This window comes from Grammomys surdaster, unplaced genomic scaffold (assembly GCF_004785775.1).
Source record: "Grammomys surdaster isolate TR1022 unplaced genomic scaffold, NIH_TR_1.0 125950, whole genome shotgun sequence".
In the NCBI taxonomy this organism is placed as follows: Eukaryota; Metazoa; Chordata; class Mammalia; order Rodentia; family Muridae; genus Grammomys; species Grammomys surdaster.
This window is the reverse complement of record NW_021620771.1, coordinates 3356778-3375765: the sequence shown is the minus strand read 5'-3', so window position 1 is coordinate 3375765 and position 18988 is coordinate 3356778. Positions and strand designations below refer to the sequence as shown.

The window sequence follows — 18988 nt, the reverse complement described above, 5'->3', positions numbered from 1 at the left end:
TTTTTTTTTTTTTTTTTTTTTTTTTTTTTTTTTTTTTTTTGCCAGCTATGATGGGGATGGGCTCTGATTCTCTAAGTACTATGTATAACTCTAGCAGGTCATTTCTGGCAACTCAGCCTGGACAAAATTAGCATGAGACCAAGAACCTCACTTTTACTCAAGGGTTTTTCCTAAATCACATCAATTCAAAAGGACTCTAAACATCTAAACATGGTTTCATTTTCACTATTAGCAAAGAGGAAACCTAAACACTAAGCCTTTTGTTTTGTTTTTAGACAGGGTTTCTCTGTGTAGTCCTGGCTGTCCTGGAACTCACTCTGGAGACTAGGCTGGCCTCGAACTCAGAGATCTGCCTGCCTCTGCCTCTTGAGTGCTGCTTGGCTTTTAAAGCATGCTGAAAGCATCCCTTGCTGGAAATAAAAATTGCTGTATTTATAATTCATTGGCCATGTCCAGATTCTGTGGAGGTAAATAACTCATCAATAACTACTGATCTTGGAAGTAAGTGGTTTTGGTCTCTGGGCTGGGCAACATAGCATCTTCCTTGATCAAAGATAAACCAAGGATTCTTCTGGGTTAAATTCCTGATGAAAAAGAAACTAGGCAAATGTCCAGGCTGGGAACTTCAATCTAAAGCATTACTATTTTTGGGGTAAGGCTCAAAAATCTGGAGCCACTTAGTGAGGCTGTGGGGCTTCTTTGGTTAGACAACAGGTCAGTAGAGCAGATGTCTGATAAGGCTTGTGGAGCAGGTTCTGACACATACAGGCAGGCAACCTTGGAAGCAGGTTGAACCATTTCCTAATGCATTTGGGACACACAGGTAGACTCTGCCAAGGTTTGACCAGAATGGAGAGACATAGCTGAATAGGGAATATGACATGCGGGAATGTGAACAGCCACACCCTATGCTGGGGAAATGGATAATTTGGTATCTGCCTTATGACTGTGCTGAAGTACATGAGGAGGCTTGACAAGAGTGAACTACTCTGTAACCCTAGCACTTGCATAACTGAAGCAGGACAACTGAAAATTTCAGCCAGGCTGGTCTACCTAGTGAGATCCTGTCTCAAAAAGGAGAGTAGAGCAGAGTATTAGTTCCTTAAGAATTTAAACAGTTCATTTTCTTAATACAAAAATAAGAGGTGACCAAAGAACACTGGAAATGAGATCTACATGGGGATTCTGGCAATTTGGAGATCAGGTAATGCCAACTGTGTAATACTTCTGACACCTGGAAAAAACACAGTTGTCTATTGAACTCCTAGCATGGTGATGTGTGTGCTTGTGCATGTGTGGTATTGATGGGAACTGATTTTGGGACCTTGAATATGCTGAGCATGTATTTTACCATTTATCTAAACCCTGAACACTGAGTTCCTACTTTAAATCAAGCACCCTACTAAGATGTTTCCATGTGCATAATCTCCCTCTTCTTCTTTCTACCTCATTTAATAATGGTCATAATACTTTCAAATAAACATAAATATCACCTTGCATAGGCAGAGAAACTGAAGCTCAGATGAATTATACAATCTACTCAAGGCCATGTAATTTAGAAGTATCACAACTGGCAAGCTTGTCCAGGTCTGATGATTTAATTAAATTAATAGGTATTATTAATTTCTTTTCTCCCTCCATACTCTTCCTCTATAACTCTTTAATGACTAAATTAGGAAGAACACACCTGGGAATCTCTTTGTATAGCAGGTCTTACCTTTTATAAGAATATCTATGAACTAGACCCCACCACCATCACCACACACACTTTTAAAGCAAAAGGCTAACCTGATTTCAATAATCTTGGCTTCTATTTCAAAGTTACTGTTTAAGTACAGCCCACAACTCTAGAGATGCTGATCAGTTTTCAGTTGATTAACAGTTGAAAGAGGTCTAAAGCAACTACATTTGAACATATCCAATGACAGTAAAACCATGCTTAAACAACCACTTACATAGTTATATTGAAATACTGGTCACACTGTGAACCTTGAGATTGTGTTATTTACTCAAAAAACCTGCTTCTAGTTGTGTTGTGGCTCAGCCATAGCACTTACCTTTATACCTCTGGCTGGAATACAGACATGCCCTTAGTACACACCTTTAATCTCAAATAATGAAGGTAAAGTTAGTTTGTAGAAGGAAGCACCCATGTTTGAAGGTGATACCTAATTGAGAGGCAGACAAAGTGACAAATCAGAGAAAGATTTGACAGAATAGGATACGCCGAACTTTCATGAGAAGTAAGAGAGCCAACATAAGAGGGAACAGTGCAGAAGAGAAAGAGAAGGGAGAGTTTTACAGACTGCTTGAAGAGAGAACAAGCTAGACACAGATGAAGACAGAATAGGCCAGAGAATGAGAAGGAGCCAGAAGATTAGATCAGATTGTCAGTTAGTATGAGGCCAAGCAGAGCAATTTAGTCAGAGCCAGAGAGAGAAGTAGTCAGATTGAATTAGTCAGTTTGGAGAGGAGTTGGAGCCAGACCAGCTGCGCTGAACCTGCCAGTGAAGAGTTCAGAAAGAGCTTGAAAGGGTGAGCTTATTCAGGAGCAAGTTTCAGAGACTGAAAATATTCAAAGCCTAGATGAGATTGTACAGAGGCTAAAAGATATGAGGACTAGGCCTAGGTTAGCTGACTGAGGTAGTAAACCTCAGAGATGACAATTACATCAGGCGAATAAAAGTTACATAACATAGGAGAGCCTGGCTTGACTGGGTCAGCCAAATTACTCAATGTTCTATGCATGTGATACTGCTTCTTCCTCTAACTTTGCTCTTGTGACTCAGTGTGGTATAGAATATCTTTGGACTTAATACCAATATTCTCAGAAGCTGGTTCCAAAGCATAGTAATCTTCTCAAAATAGAAGCTTTTCAAATTGCACTACTGCTCATGAACAATCCTGCCTACTCTATACAACACTGCTACACCAGCAGCAAACATAGCCACGAGTTCTACAGGAGAGCTTTCTATTCTTTATGCTGTCAGTGAGTTTGCTATAGCTGAGCCTAGTTTTCACCAGCCTGTTAACCAATATACCCACTCTGGGAACAAGCCTAGTCCTCTCAGTTGCTACTGGTAACTAAATGCATGTGAAGTGATTTCCTGGGTGACATGATGAAACCACTTGTCTCTTCTGGCCTAAGTGCATGCATGCATCATCAGGTTCAACCATATACAGAAGCCTCTTCTCTGAGTAGTGCTTTGAACCTAGGAGACACTAGCAAACCTATACTAACACTGTAGAGAGATGATAAAGGGACCTGGACAAGGAAATATGAAGTCCACAGGGGTCCCATCACTTAAAAGTTTATTAAACCTTGTTCCTTTCTCCTCAAAACATGGATCTCACTCATAATTGAAAGTCCTATGTAGGGGTTAAAGAGATGGCTCAGTGGTTAAGAGCAGCATTGACTGCTCTTCCAAAGGACCAGAGTTCAATTCCCAGCACCCACATGGCACATCACAACTGTCTGTAACTTCAGTTCCAGAAGAGCTGACTCCCTCACACACAAAACAGACAGACATGCAAGCAAAACACCAATGCACATGAAAAATAACTAAAAGTTTAGTGTAAAGCTCAAAGACTCACATCTAATTTCTTTCAAAGTGTGAAGTAGAGCCCAGATGTAGGCTTTGCTATCATGGCTGCCCCGCCTGTCAGGCACGAATGTGTGGATGAGACAGAGGCGCCAGAATATCTCATTATTGGCAGAGTTAAGCAAACTATCTCCAGTTCACTGGGGCAGAACACAGTGGAAGCGTGGAAGCAAGTGGCACTGATGAGAATGGCTCTGGAAGGGAAAATGGCTGCAGGGTTTCAAGGAGATTTCACTACCTACACTGTTGTATTCGCTTAAAGAAATTTCACAGAATTCTACAATATACTCAAAATAGTGACTCAACTTTTAATAAACATATACATACTCTAACCTGGGAAAAGCCTGCTAGCACATCCAGAGCAGTCGTTAGTGCTTCTCAAAATTACAATGGTCATTCAATCACACAGATACCAGGGCTGAGACTGAAAAACAACTTGTGTTGTTATAGAACACTAGATTTGAAGTGAGAGAAAGTCCTGGCTTTGCTGGTGACATTCAGCAAATTAAAAAAACACACTGGCCTAGTGAGGTGGTACATGACTTTAATTCCAGCACTTGAGAGGCAGAGGCAGGTAGATCTATGAGTTCGAGCCAGCCCAGTATACAGAGCGAGTTTATTTAAGGACAGCCAAAGCTATATAAAGAACTCTGTTTTGAAAAGCCAGACAGCCAACTCACCAAACAAAAAAACCTTTCCACATTGGATCTCAATTTTGTTGACTGTAAAATGGGGTAACAGCCCACCTCCAAGTTGCTGGAAGGGCTAGTGAATATGCATCACAGCAGTTCTGAAAGTGGTAGTTTTATCAACTCTACCACCACCACCACCACCTCCGTCATAATCATCATCCAAACTACAACACTGTCTGATTGCTGACCTCCTCAGGTGCTGGTAGAATAAAGCACAAAAACACAAAAGACAATGCAGCAGCCATGTCCAAGTTCATTAATTCTTGGTCACATAGATCACCCATCACCTGTACTTTCTTCCTAGAAAATCCAAGCTTGCAATAAAGTAGAAATAAAAATATGGGCTGGGGTGTAGCTTAATGGAAGAGTACTTATCTAGCTAGCAGCATTTTCTGCAGAGATGTATGACCACATAAGCCCTGCTAGCCCAGAGCACTCCCGGCTGAAATGCCTCTGTTATCAGCTATTATCGATCAGCTAGGTTATTTTGCCAAGTGCTACTAGAATGCTTAAAATGCTTAAAATGCTTAAAATGCTCCAAAAATGCTTAAAATGTGAAAAGTTTTGGTGTCTAAAACAGGTTTTCATTCATGAGAAGAGTGTCACTTCTGTGAAACTGTTAAAAGACTAACAATGTTAGACAAATGTATTTGCTGTATGGTGACATACAATGAAGGTCAATCTTTTTACTATTGTTTGTAGGCAATTGTCAGTGTGAGTGTGAGTGTGTGTGTGTATAAATAAATAAATGGAGTCACATATTGTGGCTTTTTAAAACGGAGCCTTCAAGATTTTGCTATAAAGAAGAAACACTGTGAGGCTGAGAGGAGGGCAGAGTGAAACTACACATCCAACCGGGTTTAAGTCTCTTTACTCTCTATTCCTTGAAACCTGGCTACTCCAGGGACCTCAAAGTACAACAGAGGGAGAGTGCTACTCATGTGTATGAGGGGCTGAGACACAATTGTAAAGCACTGGGAGGAGATGAAAGACCTGTCTCAGACTTAATCTCATAGACGAGCGAAGGTAGACTTTTCCAGAGCTCTCCCTGCTCTCCTTTTCTCACAGTGGTCAGTATCTAACCTGAAGAAAATAATCTCTAAATGAATTTTAAGTCCTAGAGGAATTTAATAACAGGAATGTTAATGAATCTTTTAAATAATGGACAGAGGTCCTCTGGAGGGTGGGGCTGGGGCTCAGCAGCAGTGGCCACCTGACATCACTGCAGCATTGCGGGCCAACACTGGCCTGCAAGCTTCACACACTATTTCATTTCAGTGTTGCAGCAATTTTGTGCAGGGCCTTTGCTACTCTTATGATATAGGCAGAAAGCCATGACACAGATGTTATTCTGGTTTTCACAGCTAGTAACAGAAGTAGTACTGGAATTTTAGTTTAATATGGTAAAAAAGGACCAATGTCTTAATTTTAATCAGTCCACTTGAACACTATTTTCTCAAGTATTAAATATAGAAAACACTGATGAAAATAGCAATACATATAACTTTTTTCTTTTCCTAAACTTTACTCTCTTTTCACCTTTGTCAAGTCTTTTTCTTTATAAAAAAAAACCAAAACCCACTACATTGTATTTAGTGTGAATGTGTGTGGGTGCATGTATACAAAAGTGCTAATGACAACTTACAGGAGCTTACTTACTTATGTCTTGGCAGCTAGTGCTTTTACCTGCTGGGCCACCTTGCCAGTAGTACTCCTACCCTCTTTTTGGTGGCTAGGTAAGCAATCTGCCACTACCTACCCTCTTTTTAAAATTTTTATTTTTTTTTTTTTTATTTTTTTATTTTTTTGGTTTTTTTTCAAGACAGGGTTTCTCTGTTTAGCCCTGGCTGTCCTGGAACTCACTCTGTAGACCAGGCTGGCCTCGAACTCAGAAATCCGCCTGCCTCTGCCTCCCAAGTGCTGGGATTAAAGGCGTGCGCCACCACCGCCCGGCAAAATTTTTATTTTTTAAGATCAGGTTTTATGTGGTCCAGGGTTTTCCCCAAATTTCCTATGGATGAACTTTTTTTTTTTTTTTTAAATGGAGGCTGGTTGTTGGCGGTATATGCCTTTAGTCCCATCCCAGCACTTAGGAGGCAGATCTCTGAGTTCAAGGCCAGCCTGGTCTACAGAGTGAGTTCTAGGACAGTGAGGGCTATACAGAGAAACCTTGCCTCAAAGAGAAAAAAAAAGAAAAGAAAAAAAACCAAACACGTTTTATTTGTAGTTTTGTGTTATATGTGTGTGTGCCACATGTTTGTTTACATCAGCCAATGGGAGCCAAAAGATGGCTAACCCCTGGAGCTGGAGATACAGGTAGTTGTTAGTCACATGATGTGGGTACTGGGAATTGAACTTGGGTCCCCTGAAGAGCAGCAAGTGCTTTTGATCTTGCGACTACCTGACCTTATCTGTGCTGGAATTACAGATGCACACTATGACCACTTGATCCAGCCCTCATGTGAGGGAAGCACTCTACCAACTGAGCCACAGATCCTGCCTCTCAAAGTGTCACTGAGAACTGAAGATTAGCAAAATGAGGCAGATTGGATTGCTGCTTAGTATTTTTTTTTAACCATCTTAAGCAAGCTTGATGCTATCTTTAGAGCTAAATGATAAACGTGAACAATTTATTTCAGACACTGAGGTCGCCTCATAAAGTTTTAAAACATCACTTTTACTTTTCGACTGCCTCTGTTCAAACCCTGATGTCTTAGTAAAGTAGTGGAGATTCCTTCTACTTAGGAACTGGGACAAGGCCAAAACTCAAGTCTTGTAAGGCTTTATGTGCAGAGATGCAGCTCTCAGAAGATTTGTTTATTGATCTACATGGTGAGGCTACCAGTGTTTGGCCCACAAATTTGGATATGAGTGATTACTCTGGGGAGGATATTATTTCTATACAAGGAAGACAGGGCGAGGTTTTGGAGACTTACTAAGAGTGGTCCAACTGGAATCTATCATGCAATATGAAAAATCAGATTCAGCACAGGAAGGAAGGTCATGGGTAAGGCCCTGGATTCCATTCTTACAGACCCATTCTGAACTTTGGTATAGATTCTGACTGAAAAGCTCTGAGCTCTTTGAACACTCTCTAACAGCAGGAGAATGACTTAATGCTATGTCTGTCTACTCTCATCTAAATGGGCTAGTTCTTTATAAACGCCACAGACATTTATCTGGATTTATTTCTAATCTAATCTTTCTAAACTAATCGCTCACATAAGTATGTTTAAGGACAAATATATATAAGGTTCACTACATTTTGGCTGGGTTGTATTTTTACAAAGTTCTCAGGATTAAGATGTTCTGAATCCAATCCAGTACAGTGAAGGCTTCAACTGACTATGGTTCATGATCTCAGTGAACTGAAGAAATACCTCAGAAAGTCTGAGCTTAGTGTTAAAGTCATAAACTGGGAAGACTGAGAAGTTAAGAAATGTTACTTCTGTGTGTGACCTTAGGAGTTGTTTAACTGCTGTGCTGACTGGCAAAGAACTTCTGTGGCTGTTACATATCGGAACACTTTAGAGACAGACATCTTTTAAATTCACGTTTTCATATTCAAAGAGAAGGGAACAAATACTTTAGGTTTTAAATTTTGCATAACTTACCTATATCGCTCTTCCTGTAAGGTCTGCATTATTAAGGAGTAGTCCCTCTGATAATGCTCCTTGAGGGTTTCGAAGGATTCCTCCAGTCTGGCCTGGGTTTCCCGGATCTCCTGGATCTCATGCAGTAGTGTATCAAACCCTGAGCTCTGCATGTCTAGGGTGTTCGTTTTGGAGCTGGATGCTCCTACAGCAATGCCCCCAGTGGTGCTGTTGGCTCCTACTGAGCCTGAAGTGGCACTAGAACAATCTTCCTCACTACCATATTTTGGACTTGACTGAAAGTTTGAAATCACCCCTAAAGCCTTTCCCGAATCATCCACTTGTCCTTCCTCTAATGAGTCTTTCAGGTTAGGGATATTGTCTGCGCTACCAAATTTGTTCCGAATCAGTGAGGCAATCTCTCTGGGTTTGGAGACAACAGCCCCTGCTGCTGAATGGGTAGCCTGGGAGAAGCTGGAAAATCCACCTTTGACACTGTCCACTACACCTTCACTGAAGCCAGTCACCTTTGCACCCACATCCTTCAGACCCTGGTGCATGTCCCTGAAGACATCCTTGGGCTGCCGGGGGATCCCATTCTGTTCCACCTCACGGAGTTTTCGGTGGTAATGCTCAAGCTTCTTTTGCAGCTGGAGAATGGTCTGCGCAGACTTCTGGTTTTTCTTCTCAAACACCTGCTTGATTCGAGCAGCCTGCTGCTTGTCTGCACTGTTGGCAAGCTTCAAGTATTCAGCAACGTTGTCGTCTCGGGCTGTCTGTGCAATCTTGATCTGCTCTGTAAGCTTTAGGATCTTCTGCTGCAGGTGTGCAATGGCAGCTTTTGTGCGCTGAGGATCTGGTATTCCATCCACAGACTCTGTGTGGATGTTGCCATCGGTGCTGGAGGCCACGGCACTGGAAGTCTGGGCGAGGCTGCTTACTTCCAAACGCTCGATCTAACATTTTAAAAGCAAGAGGTGGACATTAGAAGCAGCCTAGAGTCAATGTGCTAAAATGTGCTGAAAACATGTCTATGCTGAATTCTCAGCACAGATGGGTGACCTGCACATCCCCTTGTCCTGTAAAAGCCCTGTTGCTCTCTTGGGTAGTCTTTATACAGTATTTATTTCTTTAAATAACAAAGCTCCCTTTGTTGGTTGAGAGCATGAATTAATTCTCATTCTTAAGTATACTTGTGTCCAGAAGCAAATCTATGTAAGACAACAGCATGTCAGTTTTTCAATGTAGTACTATGAATACCATTCTGGTGCTCAGACACAGTCAGTTATCCTGAGGCATACTCACAAATTGGTCTCCTAAAAAGGCTAGCAAGAATGGATATGCTGATATGGAGATACAAGCATCCAATTGTTATCACAGTGTTTGTTTGCGTAAGTCACACCCAGAGTAATGAGATCATTCTCTATTCTTGGGACCTTTTGCTGCAGTGGAAGACAGGCAGAGGATACGCTGCTGAATGTTACTGAATTAAAATAACTGTGGTGTACCCAGAAAGAGAGCGGGAATAGATAGGGACAGTGAGAGGTAAGTGATTAAACAAATCAGAGGCTAAGGTCAGATATTTTTGGGCCCAAATTTTGTGTTTTATCCAATAAAAAGCTTGCTTTAGGAAAGGAACTACAAAGCACACACACTGTTCTTTCATATGGATGAGTGTCACTACAAGGAATGGAACAAAGGACAACTGCTCAGACTTAAAAGCTTAAACTCTTAAATGTCAAGGCAGGTAGCTGAAACTGGAGGGTGCCCCTGTATGTGGCTTATGTTGGTCATTTAGAACAGAACCCAAGGAAGAGTTTATTAACTGTTCTGTAGATTAGTAGCAGAAAGGGTAGTAATAAAAAACAGCTATCTTAGGGCAATAAAAAACTGCCCGGTTCAAGGTTCAGGTTTCATCTTGGCCATCTGTAGACTAAGGTCAGACTCTTTTCTTGGTTCTGTTCCATACTCTGTCCTATGACAATGTGCCAGTAAGAACTGTACAGAGGCCAACCCCTACATGTTCATCATCTTACATACCCAGGAAATGCCAATAGTTAACCTGTTGTCTCAAAGTATCCTCTCTCATCTTAGATATACAGAATCTCATTTTATCATCTGGACAGGATTTGTGTTGACCTCTGAGCTTTTAAAAATATATGTAGTTCAATCATATTGGCTAGTAATGAAGTACCTGCCTAGTACATGTAGCTCTGGGTGTGATGCCTAATACTGGGGGTAGGGGTGGGGGGAAACAAAAAACCAACAGTACTCTTTTCTTCCTATTTCAATATAACTAAATGTTGAGCCTAGCAGATCAGTGGAAGAGCCCTGCCTTCTATTCCCAGAACAGCAAGAGACAGAAAACCTTGACAGAGACAAGCACAGTGCCTTTGCATTACTTCCATTGATACGGATTCACCTTTGAGAAGCACAGTGGTTAGACACTGCAGAAGGGAGAGGCAGCCAGAATCTCAGATGAACACAGTGTCAGGAGCCACAGTAAGAGTTCTGAAAACACCCTGTTCTATAGGTACCGAGCCTAGGTCCACAGCTAGTGCTCTAACTGTTGAGTCATCCCTCCAGCCTTCTCTACTTTCACCAGTAAGAGCACTTTCTTTCTTTTGTTGTTGTTATATATTCATTTGTGTGTGTATGTATGCAAAACTAGCTGCATAAGTTCCGAATCGCTGGATTTTCCTTCTGAATGAGATTTAGACTTTTTTTTTTAAATAATTAAGTGTTTATTTAAGCTTATGAGTTACAGTCCCTCATCAAGGGAAGCCAAGGCAGAAGCTGAAGCAGAGACTGGTGGAATGCTGTTTTTTTTTTAATTATTTGTTTTATGCATAGGAAGGAATACACTGTAGCTATCATCAGACACATAAGAAAAAGGCATCAGATCCCATTACAGATGGTTGTGAGCCACCATGTGGTTGCTGGGAACTGAACTCAGGACCTCTGGAAGAGCAGTCAGTGCTCTTCACCACTGAGCCATCTATCCAACCCAAGATTTAGCATCTTATAACTAAAGTGCAACAATACCATTCTGTTTATCTACGTCCAATAATCAAGCTCAAAATCTGCCACAGAATATATGGAACAGAAAGACGAAGAATTTTCAACCAAGCCTTCCCCATGTTCAAGTTTATGAATCTGTGAAATCAAACTAGCCTTATCAAGGACTGGGGAGGTGGCTCAGTGGGCAATGGCACATACTGTAGCCAAGTCTGAGAACCTGACTTCTAGTCCTGGCACCCACATGGTAGAAAGAGAAAACTGACCCCCCAAAAGTTGTCACACACACCCCTCTCATGTAACAACAATAAAAAAGAAATTGGTCATACTGGTGAAAACACTGTTGGGAAGGCTGGAGAGATGGCTCCATAGTTAAGAGCACTAGCTGTGGACCTTAGTTCAGTTCCTAGCATTTACATAATGTCATACAAACCATCTGCCATTACAAGGGCACTGGAAACGCATGTGGTACACAAACACAAAGGTAAAACACTCTTACATATAAAATAAAAACTGTTAGAGACAAGAATCAAGGTTCAACTGTGGGGCAGTAGGCTATGAGAAAGCCAGAAAGCTTGGTAGAAATCTTTGAAGCCCCGGAAACCTTGGCCTGAAGAGGGCCAGCAGGACGGGAGGTTACTTGGGATTTCCCAAGCCATATATGGCTCTCTTAGCTTCTGCTTCCCACAAAGAGGTCCATGGCCTTTACCACGTAGGAATAACACCTCCATGCAAATAAGGCATCCCCAAGCCCTCAAACCAAATCAATAGAGGTCACCTGCTCTCCCCCCAAAACTGTATATATATCCCCAGAGCTCAAACTAAAGTGCTGCTGTGTGGTGTAAGACCTCCTGCTGTCCGAGTGCTTTCGGTGATCCCTGCCAGTTGCAGCCGGCTATCCTGTGCATTTCAAAGGACAACTCTCCTCTCTCCTCTCCTCTCAGCGGGCAGAGCGAACTGAGAGAGCTGTAACACTTTTCTTCTGTGGGCTCTCACGAGCTACCCCCGGAAGGAGGGAACTGAAAGAGCCGGTAACACTCTCCCGCATTTGGAGGCTGGGACGGAGGTCCTGTTCCACGCGACTGAAAAGCCTGCTGTGTCCTAGTTCACAGTTCACAGCTCGGCCAGTGCCTTCCATGCCCCCGACCCCAGAGTCCATCCAGAGCCCGGCCTGGAGCGGGCGCCCACCGCCCCGCCAGCCACCGCCTCCCTCGGTGCCCTGCCGCTCTCCCTCCCGGGTCTTGTTGCGCTTCTGCTCGCCAGCACGCCCGCCTGCAATCCCTAGGCACGAGTGGTGCGCGACATACAACCATTTAAAAAGAAATCAGTAATCTTTATTATACAAACGTTTATAACTGATCACATTTGGTTAGAATTCTGTTTCTCTATAAAATAACTAAATAAAACAGACTCTCTTTAATTCCTATCCTGTGTCTTCCCATGAAGAGTTCCCAAATAGACATCAACACACCTATAAGAGGACAGCTGACACTAGAAACTGAAAGTCATTGCAATATTCAGTAATACCTCCTAATTTGGAAAGGTACCAATTTTAAAAGGGGAGAAATTCAGAAATGGAGCAGGAACCAAGTTCTAAAGGGGAAGTCTGTACTCTAAGCATGAATACCTGGTCCAAGAAATGAATCTATCAATCAAAACACCAATTCCTTTGCCGCTGGATATAGGTAACATACAGAACTGGATTCCTAACTCATTCCTTCCAGGCAACTCAGTGAAAATGTGAAAAGTAAAGTTTTCAAAGGTGATACTAAAAAATACTCCTACCAAAGGTGGAGCAAAGGATGAAACCCTGTGTTAATCACTTAATTGCTAAGCTACATAACCAGCCCAAGACTTTCTCCTTTTCTCTAAAGTATTTTGATAGTAGTACCCCCAAGCTGGCCTCAAACTTAATACTCCTCCTGCCTAAACTTCCTGAGTAGTGGGATTGCTCCAGAATTTCTTGAAAGGTGAAAACATAAAAGAGCAGGATGACTGACATACTCTGGTGTTCTGAAGCACAGACTTGGCCATAAGCTGCTCAATGGTAAGGAGAGGAAACTCCAATGCAGTCAGAAGGCTGTTTTAAGGATGACGTAAGTCATGAGTGTGAAAGTGTTGTCACAGCTCCTGGCAGAGTAGGCTTTTGGCACTGGCCATTACTGAAATAGCTTGTGAGTCCTTCTTAGTAAAGATCTCATCATTAATCGATTACAGACCATACTCACTTCTAAGCAAGCTAAACAGAATCCAGAACAAAGGTAACATTCTATAGTGAAGGTCACACTTTGAAAGCTGGCCTTGTAGCTTACTTAGCCCATGGCCAAATAACCTGCCAATCCTGACAATAAGCTCAAAACACATCATTACCAATTTATAAACAATGTCAGGAAAGCATCTCCTCCAGCCAGCTGTCAGCAGGCAGGAAGAGGCAGCAGACAACCACCTGTTGTATCTTTCTCTGCTCCTCTGAGTTGTCATTGCAAATTGGCTCTTTTGCAGCAGCTACAGGTCATACTGCTCTCTGTATTTGTTTCTCTCTATTAAGAAAGCAGACTAAAATTACCAACTGGCAGGAGTTAACTGACCAGAAAAATAACTAAAAGAAAATGTGAAAAGATTCATGAAGGACAGAGGGAACTCATTTAAAGCACAGTACCTGACAAAGCATTTAACTGCTTATACTTTTCATTTGTAACTATATTAAAGATTGCTTTTTAAGTGGATTAATGTACCATTAGAAGCTAGAAGCCAGCCTGGGCTACAAGGCAAGACTTTGTGAAAATCTTGGCAGGGCAGACAAGAGAAAGTCAGACACACATAACACATAAGGGCAAAAGACAGACAGGAGGACACAATAGCACACAGCAATATTCCAGAACATGGCACAAAGAACAACGGTTTGAGTTCACTATGACCTTTCCAAATTAACCAGCTGTGACTCTGGGCTGCCCATGTGTTCTTTTGGAGCTTAAGTTTTTCACCTCACAGTTTATTTTCCTAAGACTGTTCTGAAAAGATGCTGAATGTATTAAACTGGGGACTGGATACATATATCGAGTACTAAGAGTACTATTTGGTTCAAGAGAGAGGTCCTGGGGCTTGAGCCGAACAAGAGCACATACCAGAGTAGTGTTAGATTATGCCTAACATATAGTATGAAATAAAAATGACAGATGACCATTGCTTTAGACTTAGCTCCTAGACTAGATCCCAACAGGACAAGGTTAAAAATGTCACACCTTTTGTTTCTCACCCTATTATGCAGACCTGGTTGGCTTGGAACTCACAGAGATCTACATGCCTCTGCCTAATAAGTGCTGTGCCATTGTGATGGTTTGAATATGCCTGGTTCATGGGGAAGTAGCATTATTAGGAGGTGTGGCCTTGTTGGGGGGAGTGCATCACAGTGGGGTAGGCTTTGAGGTCTTATGCTCAAGCTCTGCCCAGGGCAGAAGTGACCTTCTTTCTGGCTGCCTCAGAAGACTGCCTCCTCCTAGTTGCCTTGATCAAGATATAGAACTCTTGGTTCTTCTAGCAACAAGTCTATCTGCACACTACCATGCTTCCACCATTTTGATAATGGACCGAACTTCTGAAACTGTTAAGCCAGCCCCGATTAAATGTTGTCCTTTATAAGACTTGCCTTGGTCATGGTGTCTCTTCACAACAATGGAAACCTAACTAAGACAGCTATCATGCTTGGCAAATTATAATTTTTATGGTAAAGGTCCAATCACCAAACCAAGCCCAGATTATTATCTTATCTTTCATCATAATTATGTGACAGTCAAATTCCCAAATAGGCCAGTTTTAATTAGCTAATAAAGTTCTCTGTGTTTCAGTACTTCTAACAAAAAGGTAACCTGGGACTGGGAAGATGGGGTTACTGTACACAGGGCCTAAGAGCTCTTGTTGCACAAGCATGAAAAGCTGAGCTTAGACTTCAGCACCCACATAAAAAGCCAGGCATGGTTGCATGAATACCTTTAACCGATAGGGGCAGAGATAATCGGATTTTGTGTGTGTGTGTGTGTGTGTGTGTGTGTGTGTGTGTGTGTGTGAGAGAGAGAGAGAGAGAGAGAGAGAGAGAAAGGGGGGGTTGTTGGATGGCTCCAGGTTCAGTGAAAAAAACCTTTTCTTATGGGAATAAAGCAGAGTGAAAGGACACCCAATCAATCACCTGCTCTAGTCTCTACATGAGCCCACACCTATACACACATGTGTACATTCATCACACACACAGACACACAGAGACACAGAGACACACAGACACAAAGTAATCTCTAAGCAGTCAATGTAACCAGCTATGTTTTACTGTTCTATGTTCTTGATCCTTGCAAGAAAATAACTTTTAGAGGTCCCATTCAAGCTATGGGTATGGCGATAAACATCTACAATCTCAGTACTCAGGAGGCTGAGGTAGGAGGACTGTTGCAAGTTCAAAGCTAGCCTGGTCTATGTAGCTAGTTCCAGATCAGATAAGGCTACATGGTAAGAGTCTACTTCAATACATACCCTTTCTCCCCAATTAATCTTTTTGTTTTTGCTTTCCTTAGCTTTTTCTGTCTTTAAGAATTATATATATTACTTTTCAAAAAAATTGTATATATGTGTGGGTATGCATATTATGTGAGTGCAGCTGCCAGTGGAGTCCAGAAGAGGGTGTCAGAGCCTCTGGAACTAGAGTAACAAGTGGTTGTTGAGTTGCCTGATGTGGATGCTGGGAACTACATTCAGGTCCTCCGCAAAGATAATTCAATGCTCTAAGTTTAATTTTTAAATTACATTTATTTACTACTTATTTTGTTGTTTGCTTTTTGTTTTTGTGTGTATGTGTGTTTGTTTTGAGACTGGGTTTCTCAAAACAAGGTTCTCAGGGTTTCTTTTGTGTAGTCCTGACTGTCCTGAAACTCACTGTGTAGACCAGGCTGTGTGCAAAGTCAGAGGTTGCCTGCCTCTGTCTCCTGAGTGCTGTGATCAAAGGCCACCAGCATCTGCCTTATTACTTCTTATTCAAGTTCTATCTGTCTAGTCATCTGTCTGTCTCTCTCTTTCTGTCTCCCCCACCCCTGGTTCGTGTTCTCTCTCTCTCTCTCTCTCTCTCTCTCTCTCTCTCTCTCTCTCTCTGGATATGGATATGGATATGGATATGGATATGTGTGTACCATGGGACATGTGTGGAGATCAGAGAACAGCTTGTGGGAGTTGACTCTTTTCCTGTGGATTCTGGGGCTTGAAATCAAATCAGAAGACTTAGCAGGAAACCCTTTACCTTATGAGCCATCTTGCTAGCCCTTTTCTGTTTTTATAAGCTAGTCTTCCTGTGCTTGACTTACTGGGATGCATATTCTACAGAATAAAATATTTCATGACTCAAGAAAAGCCAACTGATCAAGTATTACATCTCTGCCTATAGAAAACAACATAAGCAAGAAGGGAACTTTTCCTAACACCTTATCTGACTAGCAGGTCAGGTAAGATCACCATCACCCCCTATCCTGGCCTCATATCATTATCTTCAATGCCAAGTTCTGGTTTACAGAGTATTAGCTCTTTGTGGAAATCTCATATTCTACATATTAAACAACACATATCATGTCTTTGGGAATGAAGAAAAAGACAAAACAGATGGAAATGGGGAAGTCTTTGCAACTCATCTCACATGCACAGCTTTGTTAGGAACGTGTCTCTTCTGAAAAAAGCTCTTTTCCAGGGCAAGCTTTTACAGGACAGATTGTGCCACTGCCTGTCGGAGCTGATGCTGAACACCTGAAGACCAAGTTTCACAGCTCAGCTAACACTTTATGTCAGAGCTTTGCTTTTGAACCAGAATTGAAGTATTGGTTTAATTTACATATTCATGAAGCAATGGCGGTAGGGATTAAGGTAGAATATTTGACTTTTAGTATATTGCCTCCAAAAATCAAAGCATTTTTGTTTGTTTTTAAGACAAGATCTTACATTATTTCAGGCTACCCTGGAAGTCACTGTGTAGCTCAGTTTCTTTTCAGTCTCTTTGGTGCTTACAAATACAGGTATTCTGGCTACCGTCCCTGGCCAAATTTGCAAATTATAATCCTCAGAGACTCATAATCTTGGCCTTAATTTAAGAACCACAAAGGAATATGTTTCACAGTTAGTAAGCAGTAAACTCAAATTATTCTGGTTGGTCATGTAGGCTTGTGTTTTTCTGCCTGTGTTGAGGCAGGACATCACAGAGCACAAGTTCCTGTCTTAGGAGGCAGGGTGCTTGGGTGCTTTGCTTTCAATTTAGCTTTTTACGCTGGATTTGGCCAATAACTCTCTCACACTTCATGCCTATCAAGAACAAAGAAACCAATAGTCTACTAGCACTTGTATAGAAGGCATAGCTTATCAGGATCATGTTTTCCATCCATCTACACTTTCTCATAGTAGTAACAGCACCTAGCCAGATTGCTCTCTCCTGTGCATGTCTGACTTTTGGTATGAGCACTTCACTCTGAAGTGGACAGGTGTTTTCCACTTGTTCCGACAGTTGATCAATATCGCCTATACTCCCCCTGCGTTGGGATTCAAACCCAGATCAACTAAACAATTACTCTCCTACTGAGCCACATTTTCTCCTATATTTTTAGCATGCAAGTATCAAGTCTCTAAACTGATCCTTGAACGACACTCACATGGGGCTGAACAGTTCACTTCTGTGTATCTTCAATATATGTTACTTTTTCTATCTGTTGTTCAAGAGGGATCTTTCTCTTTAAATCTGTTACTCATCTATCAAATGACTCTCCTTCCTTCTATCTCTTTTCTTCTCCTTTTCTCTTTTTAAGATATAGTCTCACTATGTATTCTTTAGTGGGCTAGAACTCACTTTGTAGACAACACTGGCTTTATGTCTGAATCACCTTGCCTCTGCCTGTGAAATGGTGGAATTACAGGTGTGCACCACCATGCCTATCTCAAATAATTTTTCTTTTAAAATTAAAAAAAAACTATGTGTTTGCATATGTGTGTGTCTTTATGCACACATGCATTCAGGTACCCATGAAGGAAGGCCAGGTGTGGGATCTCCTGCAGCTGGAGTTGCAGGTGGTTGTAAGCCACTGCTGAGTGCTAGAGACTGAACTCCCATTCATTCAGGAGCAGTATGGGCTCTTAACCACTGATCCATCTTTCTAATCCTGTCAAATATGTTTTCTTAAGCATATGGCCTCTTAATTTCCTTCTCATCCCAGAGGAAATATCTTTACAAATAGCACCCCCATAAAGCAACATATTCTTAAAAAAAAATTTAAACTTTTTTTTTGTGTGTGACGATAGCATGGTATATGTGTGGACTTCAAAAGACAGCTTTTGAGAGTCAACTGAATTTAAGGTTCAGTTGTCAGGCTTAGTGTCAAGTGTCTACGAGCCATCTCCTCAGTTCTCAAGCCAATGTTGCCTTATTTGCTTGTAAAGTCACTACTGGGATTGTAGATTTTTTTCTTTAAAAATTTTGTACTATTTCCAATGCCTAGCATAGGCCCTATATATTGAGGGTGGGGTAAAGATACTGTAAAGTTTTCTTAAAACAAGAGTAAATCTTCTGGCCAGGCAGTTAGAGCTCCCTTAAGGCCTAAGAATGGCCTTGAAGTAAACTTGACAAGTACTGGTGGTAGGTGAGTTTTTTTTTTTTTTTTTTTTTTTTGTGGAAAGAAGAAATTATTTAATGTCAAGCCCTGGTGAGTTTTTGTCAGCAGGAAATCAGTCCTATGTGAGGATCTGGAAGCAGGAGCCCTAGGTCCTTTGATGGATGCTTTATAGTTGAGTAGGATACTTGTAATCCGAATTGATGTCAACCTGTAACCCTAACACTAGGGAGGTAGACACGAGAGGATCACTACAAGTTCAAGGGATGTCTAGTCTATACAGAGAATTCCAGGCTAGCCAGAACAAGAGTAAAAAAAAAAAAAAATCTTTCTATCAGATTTTTGCTGCCATTTTAAGGCTTTGCTTCCCCATGCCTGAATAGCAACCACTATGCTGAAGATCCTATGGAAACTACAGCCTTCATTTCTACCATATATTTGCTCTTTTTCAATCCTGACCTCATTTT

General features: G+C 41.6%; 1 protein-coding gene across 3 annotated transcripts in view; it reads right to left on the bottom strand.

The window, feature by feature from the left end:
- Positions 1-18988, bottom strand: part of Tmcc1 (transmembrane and coiled-coil domain family 1) — a 147806-nt gene that overhangs the window by 16821 nt on the left and 111997 nt on the right. For all 3 annotated transcript variants that reach the window (XM_028753501.1, XM_028753503.1, XM_028753502.1), the window contains exon 2: positions 7909-8843. In XM_028753501.1, the coding sequence (XP_028609334.1) occupies positions 7909-8843 (935 nt within the window). The remainder of the gene's footprint in view (positions 1-7908; positions 8844-18988) is intronic.